Source organism: Puma concolor, chromosome A3 (assembly GCF_028749965.1).
Source record: "Puma concolor isolate L17-30 chromosome A3, mPumCon1.1.hap2, whole genome shotgun sequence".
NCBI lineage: Eukaryota > Metazoa > Chordata > Mammalia > Carnivora > Felidae > Puma > Puma concolor.
This window is the reverse complement of record NC_141669.1, coordinates 8,327,831-8,343,711: the sequence shown is the minus strand read 5'-3', so window position 1 is coordinate 8,343,711 and position 15,881 is coordinate 8,327,831. Positions and strand designations below refer to the sequence as shown.

At 56.1% G+C, this 15,881-nt stretch overlaps 1 protein-coding gene across 2 annotated transcripts; it reads right to left on the bottom strand.

Moving 5' to 3' along the window:
* Positions 1-442: 442 nt before the first annotated feature.
* CIMIP5 (ciliary microtubule inner protein 5) lies at positions 443-8,936 on the bottom strand. Of its 2 annotated transcripts, XM_086700022.1 has the most exons (4): positions 8,451-8,936; positions 4,714-4,753; positions 2,491-2,717; positions 443-865 (listed from the first exon to the last, which is right to left on the bottom strand). In XM_086700022.1, the coding sequence occupies exons 1-3, from the start codon at positions 8,678-8,680 to the stop codon at positions 2,526-2,528; spliced, it is 462 nt and encodes a 153-aa protein (XP_086556148.1). In that variant the 5' UTR covers positions 8,681-8,936; the 3' UTR covers positions 443-865; positions 2,491-2,525. The 2 variants fall into 2 exon arrangements, with proteins under 2 accessions (XP_086556148.1, XP_025783208.1); XM_025927423.2 differs by lacking the exon at positions 443-865 and having other exon boundaries at positions 1,981-2,717.
* Between the last annotated feature and the right edge of the window lie 6,945 nt (positions 8,937-15,881).

Below are 15,881 nucleotides of genomic sequence, written 5' to 3'. Positions count from 1 at the left end.
CATCTCCCTGTCTCTAATGCCCCTTTCGGCTTTACTGGTGCCTTTGCTGGTGCTGGCTTGGTACCCACTTCTCCTCCTGGCCCATCCAGCCTTCTTCGTTCCGCTCCAAAGGAGACATATAGCAGATGCCCCGTGGCCCCGATCTTCTTGGCTCCCAGTGGGTGACGTGGCCCGGTTGTGGGAAGGTGGAAGCAGGCATCCTCTCAAGAAGAGGGCAGACGTGACAGGGAAGGGAAGGTACAGCTGGCCGGCCGTGAGGAGGGGTCTCCCGTGATGGTACCACGCACAGGCGGGGTGCAGAACGAGGCTACTCCCCAGGGCTCTCTGCTCAGCGCTGGTCTCCCGGCTGGCCCCCCCCCCCCGCCCCCGCCCCCCACCGTGCCTTGCAGCCCTTTCTGGCACTGTCTCTCCCATCCAGCAGAAAAGCCCTCCCCTCCCCCATCTCCCTGACCTTTTCTCAAGGACCAGCTCAGTTTACAAAGAACTACCTATTGCCCAAAGGCCCTCATGGAATTGGTCGGATCCTCTGCGTCCTAGTTGGGACGATTATTCAGCCAAGATTTGCCTTCTGATGCTCCCGCTGTGGGCAGAGTGTGCTTTCTTGCCCTCGTGAGGCTGGGCTCGGCCGCGTGACTTGCTTAGCCGATGAAACGTCAGTGGATGTGCACACGCAGAAGCCTCGCGAGTGCCATGAGAACGTGCCCCAGGAAGCCGTGGGTCCGAGATAATGAGAGACATGTGGACGGACTTGGACCCCACCTGCAGCTTCGAGCCAAGTCCAGCCGAGCCAGTCAAGATCATGGGGACCCGGGAGCCAGAGACGGAGTGGGATGTCACTCAGCACGACTGCAACCAACGCATGCACCTGTAAACCGGCAGGATTCGGTACCCCCTGCACCCCTGCGTGCCCAGAGGTACAGCCCTGAGCTGGCGAGGTCCTGGGAATCAGTCCCTCCTCCCCCATTTTATAGCTGTGGAGACTGAGGCCCGGAGAGGAGAGGGTGGTGAGTCAGGCATCAGCCTGGCTCTTCGCCAGCTGTGGGACCCTGGCCGGACGGAATGGAGTTTTGGCTTAGTCTCCAAACCTCTCAAATGGTGACAATGATCCTTATAAAAGAGACCATTCAGGTCCTGTGCCAAGCACAGAGCCTGTGCTCAACAATCGCATTGTCCGTAAGTGGCTGTTCTCCCAGGGAGTGGCGGAGCCCACGCCCGTCCCTGGGCCTCCCTCCCTCCCTCCAGGGGCAGGCAGAGAAGCTCTGGATTCTGGATGATTCCCTCTGGTCTGTTGGGCTCCTCTCCCCGCATCTGCATTTTACCTCGACCCTTCCCACCTCCTGGGAGTTCCCAGAATATCTCCTGCTTCACCCTCTCTCTCAAACGGAAATAAGACCCCATCCTGGGGCGTCTGGGTGGCTGGGTCGGTTGAGCGTCCGACTCCGGCTCAGGTCATGACCTCACTGCTCGTGAGTTCGAGGCCTGCGTTGCGCTCTGGGCCGACAGCTCGGAGCCTGGAGCCCGCTCCGGATTCTGCGTCTCCCCCTCTCTCCATGCCCCTCCCCTGCTCGTCCTCTGCCTCTCTCTGTCTCAGAAATAAATAAACATAAAAAAGACCCCATCTGGACCCCAGCCGCCCTGCTCCCCTTTCCTGCTGTGGCTGAGCCCGGGCCCGGGCCCCTCCGTGTCCTCCCCGGAGCACAGAGGGCTCGGAGTGGGTCCGGGTCACAGGCTCCCAGGGGCAGCTGACGGGGCCTCAGCTCGGGCTCCGTGGGACGGCTCCTCCCGGCTCAGCTCCAGCCTGACCGTGACCTCGCAGACCATCACACGGGGACGAGGGAGACGGAGAGACCGACCCGGGAGCGGACCTCTCCGCGGCCCCTGTGTGGGGACCCGCATCTTCCCTGGATGGTTCGCCGGGATGCTACTCTCCCTCCCGAAAGAGGGGCGTCCTCCGCAAACACACCCGCAGGCCATCGGAAGCTCATTTCAACCTTATAAAATCAGTACTTTTATTACCTGTGTATGTGGTGGCAGAAAACCTGGCCCACCGGTGGCGCCCATGTCTTAATCCCTGGGGCCCGCGGATATGTTACCCTACCCGCAAGAGGCCTTTGGCCTCCAGAAACAAACCAGGCCCGGGCACGCCCAGCGCGGCGAGATCATACATATGTGCTGTTTTCTGTCACTCGCTGGGTGGCCATTCGTTAAGGGGAAACAAACGCACCGGGCTACAGGTGGGGAAATGGAGGCACGGAGGGTTCGAACAACCTGTTCAACGCCACACAGGGCCCGTCACCGGCCTCGAGAGGGAGTCCCAACCGCCGCCTGCTCTATGACCCTGGGCGGGTCCCTGGAGTCCTTCTGATCTCGTGTGTGAAAATGGGCCAGTGCGGCGCTCGGAAGGGCCGCGCGGGAGGGAAGGCGGGGCCGGTTGACACGCGTGGGCGGTTGACCCGGGCCGCGGCCTCCCCGCGCCACTCGCACACCCACCTGGGGCAGGCCCGCCGGCCCTGGCCCTCCTCCTCCTACACGGGCTGCAGCTCGGCTTCCAGCTTCTTCTTCCGGACCCCCTCCACGAAGAAGAAGTCCATGCCGATGAGGGTTTGCCCCAGGGGCGTGTCCACCCTGCTGCCCACAACCTGGTTCGTGGAACTGGGGACTGCGTCGGAAAAGAAAGGCACGTTCTCCGGCAACGTCACAGGCGCCTTCTTCTCGCCCTGAGAGCGGGGACAGTTTGTGTCACAGGCGGCAGGGAAAGCAGGAGAGGCCTGCAGGCGGCCAAGCCCTTAGCAGGGAAGGGGACGCAGGGGGCAGGGGGCAGGTGGCCTCAGCAGGCTGCCTTCTCCGGCTGCTTCCGTCCCAGTTCTGACCTGGGAGCCCGGAAGGGTCAGGAGACTCCTCATCTATGGCCAAATGCGTCTTCCTCACCCGGGGCTCCCTAGCTCGGCCGCTCCCCTGACCCCTTCACTTTGATGCTTGACCTCCAGGGACCCGGGAGGGACCGGGTCTGACTCCTCTCTCTATCCCTGTGACCTGAGACGCTGCCTCACGTCCGGTGGGAGCGCAGAGGGTTGGTTCCGGGGTGAGCTTTTACTCGAAGTCTAACACACACGCAGGAACGTCCCCAACCGTGCAGCTCCACAAGCCGCCACGACGTGGGCCTGTCTGGGCAGCCGCACCCAGATCGAGAAATGACCACAGGACCCGGACACACTTCCTCCCTACCCCGCAGCCAGTCTCCACCCCCGACGCGTCCTGGGCTCCCTAATTCCCGGGTTTTGCCCGGTGTTGAACTTTGTCTTCTCTTTTATCTTAAAAAGACCGTGGCTCCTTTCTCCCCTGAACGTTTTCCGGGTTCATCCACATTTTTCTGGGTGTGGCTGCAGCGCATTCGTTGCCCTTGCTACCCCGCGTGCCACTGCGTGGCTTGCACGAACATTCCCCATCATTCACCCCTGCTGCCGCGGACGGCGTTGGGGTTGATTCCCAGTCTGGGGGTGCCGCTCTGGACATTTGCGCAGGTGTTTCTGGTGACTTCGGTGACTGAAAGGTGAGTAAATGCATGAGCTGAGCATAATCGGGTGAGCCCTTGTTGAAACAAGGGTTAACTCCGTGCTACCCCGTGTCAAATAGAAGTTGCAGGGCCAGTGGAATAATAGGATGCTGGCTTTCACTGAGGAAGGCCAGTGCCCGGGTGGCCCCACCTTTGGACGTGACTCAGGTTTCGGTGATCGGGTGGCTAACACCTAGCTCCTGGCAGGGGGACTCCGGGGGCTGGAAGCCCAGACCAGGGGCTCAGTGTAGGATTTCAGGTCTCATGATCCATTCTCCCATTGGGTCACTCCTCCGACATTAACGGAGCGCCAACTATTTTTTGGACGCTGGGGGGTAGGGCACAGCTGGCGGGTGGGGTACAGCGATGAAGCCATCTTTGTCCCTTCTCAGGGAGCCCACTGCCTGGTGAAACTGAGCATTGAAACACGACGCGCTCTACCAAAGGAGGGGGTTGGATACGCTGGCCAGTCAAGAACAGAGTGATCTGATTGAACCCGCTCAGGAAGGACAGATGTCACAGGAGGAGGGAATTGAGTGGGGTCTTGAAGGATGACCAAGACTTAAGAGCCCCTCATGCGGACAAGGTGGGAAGGGCACACCAGGCAGGGGAACGGCATGCACAGAGGCCTCACCAAAACAGCGTGTAGGTCAGCGTGGGGAGGCAGGCAGGGCTAGATCGCGAGAAGCATTGTAAGCCACCCCGAGACACGCAGATTTATTGAAGGATTTTAAGCAGGGGAGGAATATGGCCAGTTTTGTGGCTTGGGAAAATTACTCCGGTAGCAATATGGAGGATGGACCGGAGGTGGCGATGTCAAAGCGGGGAATTGGTTTACAAATATGCCCGCCCAAGCTCATTCTCCATAAGGAAAACACCGCATACCCCTCACTGCACATGGCTGACATCCTCACACGGGGGAAAACATTTCTAGTTGGTTCATCTTCATAAAATCAAGAAACACTGGGGAGAACTAACACCTAAATGCTCGAAGCATTTTCTCTTCCCCTGACCCCGAGTGTCTTGAAACAAGAGAGCATTTTGGTTTTTGTCTCTGCACATTCCAGCATCTAACACACAGTAGGTCCTCAATCAATGTCAGATGAGTGCGGGGACATTCCCGGTTCAAGGGTGCGCGACAGGAACATCGCCGGCCTTACCAGGGGATCATAGTCTTTCAAGAAACTCCAGTTCTGAGCCCTGGAAAGGAAAACACGTGGGCGGTGTTACATCTCCCTGTGGCATTTTTTTATAAGGGACTTTCGCGGCGTCAAGGGAATGAGTCGAGGCCGCCGATGCACGTGTTACGTCATGGAAGGAGCTTCCATGATCAAGTGAAACAAACACGGAAAACGCAGCGGGTGCGCGTCCTGTAGAACGAACAAATATTTCCAGCATTCCTGACGTCTCCTTGGGTCGAACAAACAGTGCCAGGGGACATAGCCCGCGGTGAGAAACCCAGTGGTGCGAGTCCCCCCCCCCCCCCCCCCCCCCCCCCCCCCGCCGTGTGCCTCTGCATCTTTATGGCCACAGGGGAGCCCCCGAGTATTTGGTGAAGAAAAACCAGTTTCCGCTCACCCACTGCGCGTCCGGAGCGTGCGGCAGAGGAAGGCGGGAAGGGGCAGGGGACAGGGACAGACACAGGGATCACGAGGAGAAGGGCATTACCTGTGTTGCTAGGGTAATTTTTATTTTAATCTGTTCCTAAGGAGTTGAACAATTCCATAAGACATAATAAAAACAGGCTTCTGTGCCCCCGTCCTCACAGCCCCTGAGCGCCCCCAGCCTGGGGTCAAGTTTCCACGGCTTTGGCTGTTTCTTTGGGCGTCTCGCCACCATGTTCTGGAACAATAAACCTAGGTTGCCCTTTTTTGAGTTTTTGAAACTGTAAGCGTATCTGTGGACTTTCAGTTATGGGAGATTTTGAGTTAGGTCTCTTGCCCCTTTCCTTCCCCTCACTTCCTCCAAAATTATTCTGTGCTAGATTTTGGCTCAGTCGATATGTATTGTTTACATCCTCGGGTTTCTGTAAATGAACTTCATGGAGCAACTACCTAAGATCATATGAGCTCAGTTCCTTGTACGGCTTAAAAATTTTTTCTGGGGTTCATAATCACATCTTGTCCCTGTTTGCTTTTTTCGAGAGAAAGAGAGAGAAAGAGAACAAATGGGAGAGAGACAGAGGGAGAGAGAGAATCTTAAGCAAACTCGGTGCTCAGCACCGAGCCCGACACAGGGTTCGATCCCATGACCCCGGGATCATGACTTGAGCCAAAATCAAGAGTCGGACGCTCAACGGACTGAGCTACCCAGACGCCCCTCCCATCTTTTCTCCTTTGTTTTTTTTTTTAGCTTTCTCTGTTCATATCACTGATTCCAAACCCTCCAACAAAATTGTGAAGCCCCTTGCGGCATGATTTTCTGCACAATCAGATGCAACAGGTAATCAGCTGTCTCTCTCACATTTGTTCTCCGGAGGCCGCCGTCCAGGAGCCCGGGTCGCCCAGTGCCCACCGGGGCTGCTGCCCAGGACCTGCTCCTGCCGTCCCGACCTCCACTCCGGGGATTCTCTCTTTCTGAATCCCGGGCCTTCCTTCCTTGTTCACTCTCCTGCCGTGGAGCACATCCTCCAGTGTCTGTGGAGGCATGCATTTCTTTGATTCTAGAAAGTTCTTGGACATTTTCTCCTCAAATATTTCATCTCTCCCAGTCTCTCCTTGAGGAGCTCTGGTGAAGGGTATGTTGGTTCTGTTCTCTAGGGTTCTGATCCCTCCGTGGGGTCCCCCTCTGAGTAATTGCAACGCGTCTATCTGAGTTTATGAATCCTCATTCCAGTTGTGTTTTGTATTTCCACGTTACGGATTTTTATTTCTAGAGGTTCTTTTTGGTTGTTCTCCAAATTGCCTGATTGTTCAAAGTCCATGCTCAGGCTTTGAACTGAGTCTCCTGTGTATAGCCGTCTGGAGACATCTGGAACCTTCCTGCCCGAGCCTTCCCTGGGGGCGTGTCTCCCCTCTGCCCTTCTATGCCGCACTCTCCCCGCTCTGCCCGTTCATTTCCTTCCATCTTCCCCAAGTGTCCTGACCCTCCCCCCCCCACCATCACCCCCTTTCCTGTCACGAGGGAGCCACGTTTCAATAGCTTTGGTTTTGAGTTGACAGAAGGCACGGGCCTTGGCCTCAGAGCCTGGCTAAGACTTAGCGGGAGGCAGCAGGGTATGAGGAGAGAACGCGGGGCCCCTGTCCTGGCTTCGCCTGCAGCCCGCTTCGCTTGCTGTGTGGCCCTGACGAGGTCACTGTGTTCTTGGGCCCTCAGTTTCTCTGTCTGTAAAACCCCAGGAGGTTGGTTTACCGAGCACCTGTGAGTCGAGGTCTGCTGTGAGTGCAAAATATACAGACCGGATTTCACAGACTTGGTACAAAGAAGGAGGCAAGTATCTCTTTAATTCTTTTTAAAATATTGACTGCATGCCCAAAAGATAATATTTTCGGTAAGATATGTTATGAAGAGGTGCCTGGGTGGCTCAGTCGGTTGAGCGTCCGACTTTGGCTCAAGTCATGACCTCACGGTTCGTGAGTTCAAGCCCCGCGTCTGGCTCGCTGCTGTCAGCCCAGAGCCCCCTTCTGATCCTCTGTCCCACCCCCACCCCCCACTCCCAGCCCCTCCCTCATTCTCTCTTTCTCTCAAAAATAAATAAAAAACACAAAAACGTGTGTTATTAAAATGGATTTCCCTAATTTCTTGTTACATTTTTTTAAGGTTGCTACTAGAATATGGAAAAGTACGCCTGTGACTCGTATTTCTGTCGGGCTGAACGGTTCTGGATTTCCCTCAACCCTGTCCTCTTGGTTTCTGAGACCCTTTCTTCTCTGGTCTCCTGGCTACTTTTCCGTCCAGCGACTGAACGTTGCCAGCTCTGTGCTATGACCTCACCGCTGGAGACCCGTCATGCCCTTCCAGGGAAAGCTTATCACCTTTCCAGGGCCAGTTTCTTTTCTTTCTGTTCACCGGTTTCCTTTTTGGTTCACTCGAGATCAAATCCACATGTCATAACGTTCATCCTCCTACAGTGTGTGGTCCAGTGGTTTCCGGTATATTCCGAGTTATGCACCATCGCCACCATGTCCGTCGCCCCCAAAAGAAACCCCGTGTCTCTTGGTGGTCACTTCCCTTCTCCCTCCCCTCCTGGCCACCTCTCTGCTTTTTGTCCCTGTGGGTCCAGTGCCCAGCTCTGGACTACTGATGTCCGGCTCCAGCTGGACGGGTTTCGGGGGCTTGAAAGCCAGCCAGCCCTCCGAGTCTCCACCCCAGAGCCGCCTCCGTTAATCATCCAGGCAGGAGACTCGTCACCCCTACCCCCGAGTGCCGTGTTGTCCCGGAGGCCCTCGGAGCGCCTCTCTCCCCACGACACAGTCATACCCTACTTTTTCTTCTCTCCACTAGCTCCTTGGCCGCCCTGTCCTGAGAGTGCATGCTCCGGGAGCCAGGTCCAGGCCGTCCCGTGTCGCGGCCCGACAAGGTGGCCCTCCTAACGGCATCTGGACCGAGTGATGCCTGCAGGGACGTCCTTCCCCTGGTCTGAGGGCCAGGGCTCCCCCAGAAAGCCGCCCTCCCCATGTCCTGGCCGGCCCCCCGCAGTCAGTCCCGGGAGCACCACCTGGAGGGGCCACTCCAAAGGCAGACGGGACCCCAGAATGAACGAGGTGGGTCACCTGGCCCCTGCCCACCTCTCCCACCCTCCGGCTCAAGTCCGGCCAAAGCATGTGCTCCCGGCCCCCTGGCCCTGAGCACTTCTCCATCAACACCGTTTGCCTGGCTTACTCCTTCTCATCTGTCTCTCTGTTTCCAGAAGCTTCCTAGACCCTGAGTTGGGCTGGGGGTCAGGCAGAACACTCACCAGCGCTGCTGGCCCCTTCTCTCGGCCTCCAGGAGTTCCCTCCACAGTTGATCCTGCTGCACACCATCAGTTCCGGGGGCCTGGGGGGCTCGGCGACCGCCAGCGAGACCCCTGCCCACTGCGGGGCCGCTCCGGGCAGTGGGGGTGTGTAAGGCGGACAGCCTGGTGGAGGGGAGCTGGTACCCAGCGGATGTGGTTCTCTGGAACCCAGGGTGGGGGTGACTCCCCATGGATCCGTGTGTGTGTGTGTGTGTGTGTGTGAGAGAGAGAGACAGACTGAGAGAGACAGAGGGAGGGAGAGGGAGAGAGAAAGAGACAAAAAGACAGACTGAGAGAGAGAGACAGAGACAGAGAGACTCCTGTCTGAGCTCGGAACCCTCCTGGGATCCCCCCCTCCCTCTGAACCCCAGGGGAGCCTGGCAGGGGTCGCCGCCCCTCAAGACCCCAAGCTCAGAGTGGTGGGACAGCCCTCGAGCCCAGCTTCGTTTTCAGCCTCTGTCTGTGTTGACTGTTGCCCTGGGAACTGGGCGGCACCCACGTGAGCTCAGGAAAGAAAAGGAAGGGCGTGTATGTGTGTGTGTGTGTGTGTGTATGTGTGTGTGTGCGCGTGTATGCGTGTGAGATGTCTGTGCGAGGCCCAACTCAGCTGCCCCTCAGTTCTGTCCCCTGCCCGCCTGGCTGGAGACCTCAATACAGCATAGGGGGAGAGGGATCAAATACGGAGAGGGATCAAAGCCCAGACTTCTGGGGCGGTGAGAAAAGACACCTGTTTTGGCTCCCAGACAGGATGTGGGGCTTTGGGCCCAGCCTCCCAACTGCCACATGACCCTGAGCAGCCCCTGCCCCTTTGGGAGCCTGGGAACTGGCAACACTAATCCTTTCGGCTCCCCCGTGGATGCAGGGCTCCCGTGAGAAGGTGGACGAAGTGTGGACGACAGGGCACAGGGCAGGTACCGGTGTGATGTCCCCTTCTCCCGGGAGGAGGTGTGAGCCTGTGGCAGGCAAGGGCAAATTAGTGATACTGTGCGATGCGTGCCTGTTCTGGCTCCGCAGAGCTGGAGGGTTTGCAAAGCACTGTCCGTTATCTTGCTCAACCCTCCCAATCATCCAAGGCAGGTATTTCCAACCCCGTTCCACAGATGAGGACACCGAGGCCCTCCCCAGCAAGATTAAGTGACTGCCCAAGGTCACTCAGTCACTAACTGAGACTTGACCTTGAGTTTGTTTGGATCCTCTGAAGGAAGAACCGGCAGGTGGGGATTCCGGTTCTGAACCTCTGGCTGCGATTCTGCCCTGACCCAGTGTGGCCCGGATTGCTCTGTGGCCCGGGCCTCTTCTCGTGTGGCTCAGTTGGCCTCCTCAGACACCCCTCCCCCGTGGCTTCTGCTCCCAGAACTAATGCTCCCAGGTGTCTCGGCTTTTGGTTGTCCCCCGCCACTGGCAGACCCTCCTCTCTTTCCTTGAAGCTTTTCGGGGGGCCGATGGAGCTGGGCGCAGCGCTCACGGCTCTGCATGGCTGGGAAATAGACTCGTAGCCGACTAGGCGCAGACAAAGCCACACTCCACAGCGGTGTGCACAGGGTGCCCCGGGGTGTGCGGACAAGTTCAGCCAACGCACCTGAGCTCGCACTGGATTCTGTTTTCACGAGAGAGGCACCAAGGAGAGGTGAAGAGAACTTGCCAGGTGGAAAAATTGGGGAAAGCACAAATGCGGGGATTTCAGAGGGGGCATCGGTATCGGGGGGAGGTGAGAGAAGGGAGGTCTGAGGCTGGTGAGTGGGGCCCCCGGCCACAGGTGTTGGAGCTGTGCCCCGAGTTAGTGCACAAGAGGGAGACCCTGCTGGCTTGAAGCCCCAGGGGGTTGCAGGGCAAAGAAGCATCAGGAAAGGACAAGAAGCTGGGGAGTGACCACTGCGGGGGCCCAGGTGAGAGGCGGTGAAGCCCACACTGGTTGGGGGGGGGGGCGCAGAGAGCTGGAGCAGAGATGGGGTGACAGCCGCCAGCACTTGCCTGAGGGGGCGGCTGAGTGGTGTGACCTTCTGGAACAAAACCAGCCCAAAAGCAGAGGCTGTGGGGCGGGTGGAGTCTGTCTCTTCTCTCTCCTCTGTTCTTGCTCCAGAGCTGGGACAGGCAGGCTGGCATTCAGTGACCTTGACGTTTTTCCCAATGAAGATGAACTGGGTGGAACCCCGGGGGCCCAGAAACAGGCTTTCCCGGTGGCTATTGTCTCTTTGGTGTCTGTGGCCTCAGCACAGCTGGGACAGGTCTCTGCTTTGCCAAGGAGTGGCAGCTCCTACCTCCTGGAACCTCTGGAAGGGGCCCCATGAGCGTGTTTAGAGACGGCGGTGCCTGCCGCGTGGGACACCTCTTGTAAAGCCAACCACAGGCTGTGACGTAGAGCAGCTTGGAACAGCCTGGAATAGCCATGTGGTTTGCTCAGATACTTTGGCCCAGGTCCCCTGGACACATGCTCCGGAGACATGGAACAGGACCAACAAGGCCAGCAGGTGCTTCCAGGATGAACCAGGGCTTGGTGAGTGTAGAGGCTGAATATTTCTGTGGGGGTTGGCTTTTCATTTAACTTAGAAACCATTTCAGACTGACCGATGGTAAAGGGATGGAAATGTGACAAAGCGAATAGAACAAAACATTCATTGTAGAATCTAGGTGATGGGTATATAGGTGTTCACGGTACCATTCTTTCAACGCTTCTATGTGTTTGACATTTTTCAAAATAAAATGTGGGGGGCATGGGGCGCCTGGGTGGCTCAGTCGGTAGAGCGACCGACTTCGGCTCAGGTCATGATCTCACAGCTCGTGGGTTCGAGCCCCGCGTCGGGCTCTGTGCTGACAGCTCGGAGCCTGGAGCCTGCTTCGGATTCTGTGTCTCCCTCTCTCTCTGCCCCTAACCCACTCACATTCTGTCTGTGTCTCTCTCAAAAATAAATAAACATTAAAAAAAAAATTAAAAAATGTGGGGGGCTTGGGGGAGATTTCACCTGCCGGTGCTGCTTGAACACATTCTGTTTCCTCAGTCACTGACCTGGAAAAGTGTTCAGATCCACTCTGGGTGGGTGTCACTGAGCCCAGCCTGGAGGGAATCAGGACACTGGGTTCCAGTGTCCAATGACTCTTCCAATGACTTGCTGGGTGTCCTTGAGCAAGTCATTGCCCCTTCCACACCCCACATCTTGTGATTTAACTTTATATACAACTCTCCAGGACAGGACAAAAATGCCTGGATTTGGGGGTTTGCTGGGGCTGTATTTTAATGGCTTTCTCGCAACCCTAAGGACCTTAACGTAGGTTCTGGTAGAACTCTACAGCCTAGCCTCTGATGTGCAGTGACAGGTGGGGCCCCACTGGGCCAAGTGCCAGCAACAGGGGAGAATTCGCTAAACCGGGTGGGGTGGAGCCTCAGGGGCAAACGTGGGTGGGGCTGGCTCAAGGAGCCCGCCCACTTCCTCTAGACCCCGCCCCTTCCCCAATTAGCTGGCGGAGGGCGGGTCCCTAGGGGGAGCTCCCCGCCGCGGGGCAGCGCCCAGGGGCCTCAGGGAGCCGGTGCAGAGGTGGGTTGCGGGAGTTGGGAAAGAGACAAATGAGGCTCAGGGGAAGGGCGGCGGGGCTCCAGGAAGCAGGGGCTGCGGTGGGGAAAGTGTTTGCTTGTGTAGTTTAGGCTTCCCTCCTGTGCCCTGGAACGCCGAGCCGGATAAAAATTTTGGCTTAACACCAACCTCCATTTCCCCCCAGGCGCACACCCTGAACGCTTTATCCAAGGTGATGAAAGCCAGAGGACTTGGGGCCACCTTTCACACCTTTCCAGAGGCTCCTACCAAGTCCCCAGAGAGTTCTGAGTTTATCCCTACGGAGACGGTCAAGGTTAATTTATTTGTGGATAAGTCCACACCCCCGTGGCATCCCAGGCCATTTTCACTTTGGAAGAGTCACTTTTGATCTTACTGTTTGTTATTTTCTTTGCTGTCAGTGTACCCACCGTTTTGTATTCAGCTTCAAAAAAGTTAACATCGGAAACACCTTTTCATGTGTTTCTTCGTGATCTTTATACATCTCACTTTAATCCGTTTCTTAGAATTGATGTGACATAATTTACTTAGCCATTTTCCCTCTTCCTGGGCATTTACTTTGTTTCCGGATTTAGCATGAGCTCCGGTGAATATCTTTGTGCCTCTTTCTGTGGAACTGTTTCAACAGGACATATTCCCAAAATGGGATGACGGAGTCAGAGGATAGGGACATCTTAATGACACGCAGTATACAGGGCAATGTTGCTCTCCAGCCAAGCATGAGTGTGTCAGCTTTGCTGGTCCCGCCAGAACTGGAAGCTGGGTGTCGATCGGGGTCTCTGAGACCACCCCCAGGTTGATGATCTGCTGGGAGGATTCCCAGGACTCAGCATATGGCAATGTTCATGGCTCTGATTTATTTTGGCCAGAGGAAAGGAAGTCGAATCAGGAAAGAGAAAGGCATATGAGACGAAGTCCAGAGGAAACCAGGCAAAAGCTTCTAAACCCTGTCCTGTGGAGTCACTCGGGACACGCCGCCCAGCAATGAGTTGTGGCAACGTGCGTGTCAAAGATTGTCGACCAGGTAGGTTCCTTAGAGAGTCAGCTCCCCGGGCTTTCACTGGGGGCAAGTCATATAGGCACTTCGTGTGGCACGTCCCCAAATTCCAGATTCCCAGAAGGAAAGCAGGTTCTCAGCAGCAGGAATTATCGTAGCACAGCGTAGGCATAGGGAGCCTATTATCAGGGAATGGAGGGAATCCTCCCAAAATCTGGGTTCCCAGATACCAGTGAAGGGCCAATCTTGCAAGCAGGCCTTTCTTGAGGACAGTGGTCTCAGCCACACTGTGTTAACTCTTTTGCACTTTCGTGATTTCGCTAACACTTAACTAGTCCCCAATTTCCCCACGAACATCCTTGATAATTTTCAGCAATTAGGCACTCTATACCAATCTAGGCTCTGGGAGATAATATAAATATTCCCTGATAGACATTTACGTTAACGATAATAATTGTCAGGGAGCCTGGGTGGCTCAGTCGATGAAGCATCTGACACTTGATCTCAACTCAGGTCATGATCTCGGGGTTGTGAGTTCAAGATCCACGTTGGGATCTGCATTGGGCACGAAGCCTACTTAAATAATAATAATCGCATAGCACTTCAGGTCGGAGAGTACGTCTGCATTTCTCACCGGAGTATAACCGCCTCCTAGGGGTGGTTGATCATATCTGGATTTGGTGCAGAGCCTGTGTGCTCAGGAAACCATGTCCCCCACTGGTTCCATGTGCAGGAAATGAGGTGCCAGGACCAGGGCTCCTGCTGACTGCCATTTCTGATCTCTTCCTAAATTATTATTTGCAGAGGAAAAGCATCCCACATAAACAGTTTTACCTATAAACTCAGTGGTTTATATTCTGAAGACTCTGGATCCCTGGAAGTTGGGGGCACTTTAAGCACTGGAAAAAATGTTCCGGGGACATCGTCTTTATTTTCTTTATTCTGTAATTTCCCACTAATGGGCAGCTGAATGCATTTTAGGAGAAAGCAGTTGAATTGGAGGTGATTGCAATGCACATCTTGGGCAGCAGGGGGCAGCATGTCGCTTTGCTCTCAACTCTGCGGTTCCCTCCTCCTGTTCTGTTATCCCAGACCCTGTGAGAAGCCAGGCGAGATACTACGGAAATGAATGTGATGTCCAGAGAAGGGGTCCCTGAAGGAATTCAGCAGTGGCCCTGGGGGAAGCCCGTGCTTGACAGGAGCCCTCAGGCAGCAGTGGCTCTGAGTGGAGGTGGGGGGGGGGGGTGATACCCAAATGGTCAACCACAGGTGCGGCCCAGGCACCAGCCAGAAAGGACTGGAGGCTGCCTGCAGGCCTGCAGGTGTGCAGGAGTGAGAGGAGAGAGGGGAGTCGTGGGGACGGGGAGGGGGGCGGATCGGGGGCAGCTATTTACTAGTTGGTATGAAGGAATCTCGATTTTTTTTAATTTGAGCTAAATTTTATTTTACTTTTTAAAATATAATTTATTGTCCAATTGGTTTCCGTACAACACCCAGGGCTCATCCCAACAAGGGCCCTCCTCAATGCCCATCACCCTCTTTCCCCTCTCCCCCACCCCTCAGGATCTCGATATTTAAAAACGGAACCGGTGGTTACAGGCTGATTATTGGCCCAGATGAGGTCTGCGGGGGCCTGAAGCAGATAGTGTTAGGATCCCTTCAGCCCAAGCTCTGTGGTTCCAGTGGTTTATAGGATTGGGAGTTATGAGAACAGGAGCTTTTTGCAAATCAAGGGGATGTACTACACTCTAACAGCAGGTCAGGCTGCCTTGCCCTTGGCTTTCGGAGCCCCCATGACTGACCCAGCAGGTCTGAGCCCCAGGAGCCTGCTCTGCCAGACCTCACCCCTGCCCCTGGGCTCCCCCGAGCTCCTCCAGCTGCTCCTGACCGTCTCCCAGGTGAGAGACTGGGAGCTGGGAGCAGCTGGGCAGCCTGGGGGTGTGGAGGAGAGCACCTGGCCAGGTACAGAGCGTGGGATTTGTGTCCGCCAGACCTCCGTCCCAGCTCTAGCCCCACCCCCAGGAGACCGTGGACGAGCCACCGTCTTCCACCCTGACCTGGTCCTGCTGGTGAGGACAGGATGGGAGGGTGGACGTGAGCGGCCCTGCCAACTCGGAAGTGCGGGGCACATCCACGCCGAGTGTCCGTGCTCAGTTCGTTCTTCCAGGGAGGATCTGGTCTAGAATGTGGAAGTGGCCGAGGAGGGAGAGACCGAGGATTAAAGTCCAGCGAAGCACAACAACCACCGGCAGCTTGCCTCCTAAGAACAAGCTCATCTGAATCTGCAGACTGAGTAAAACAGATCACTCTACCTGTGTACCTCATCCAGTTACCGGAAGACCTGCATAGAACAAAAACTCGGAGCAAGAAGAACTCGAAGAAGAAGAAGAAGAAGAAGAAGAAGAAGAAGAAGAAGAGGAAGGAGGGAGAAGAGGAGGGGGGGGAAGAGGGGGGGGAGGGGAGAAGAGGAGGACAGAGGGGGGAGGAGGAGGGGAGGAGGGGGAAGGAGGGGAGAGGAGGGGGGAGGAGGGAGGAGGGGAGGAGGAGGCGGGGAGAAAAAGAAGAAGAAGGAGAAGAAAGGAAGAAGGAAGAAAGAAGGAGAAGAACTCTTCCTGCCTGACTGCTGCTGGACTTGAACTTACGCCATTGGCTCTCGTGGGTCTCCAGCTCACCCACTCGTCTCTGGGGACTTGTCAGCCTCTGTGATCGTGTGGGTCAGCTCCTTACAACAGATCTGTGTCTGGCCATCGATCTCCCTAACTCTACGTGTCTAAATCTGTACATCTTTTTCTCTAGAGAGCCCTGCGTAATAGACATGGGTCTTCCCTTCTCTGTTTTACAGATGAGGAA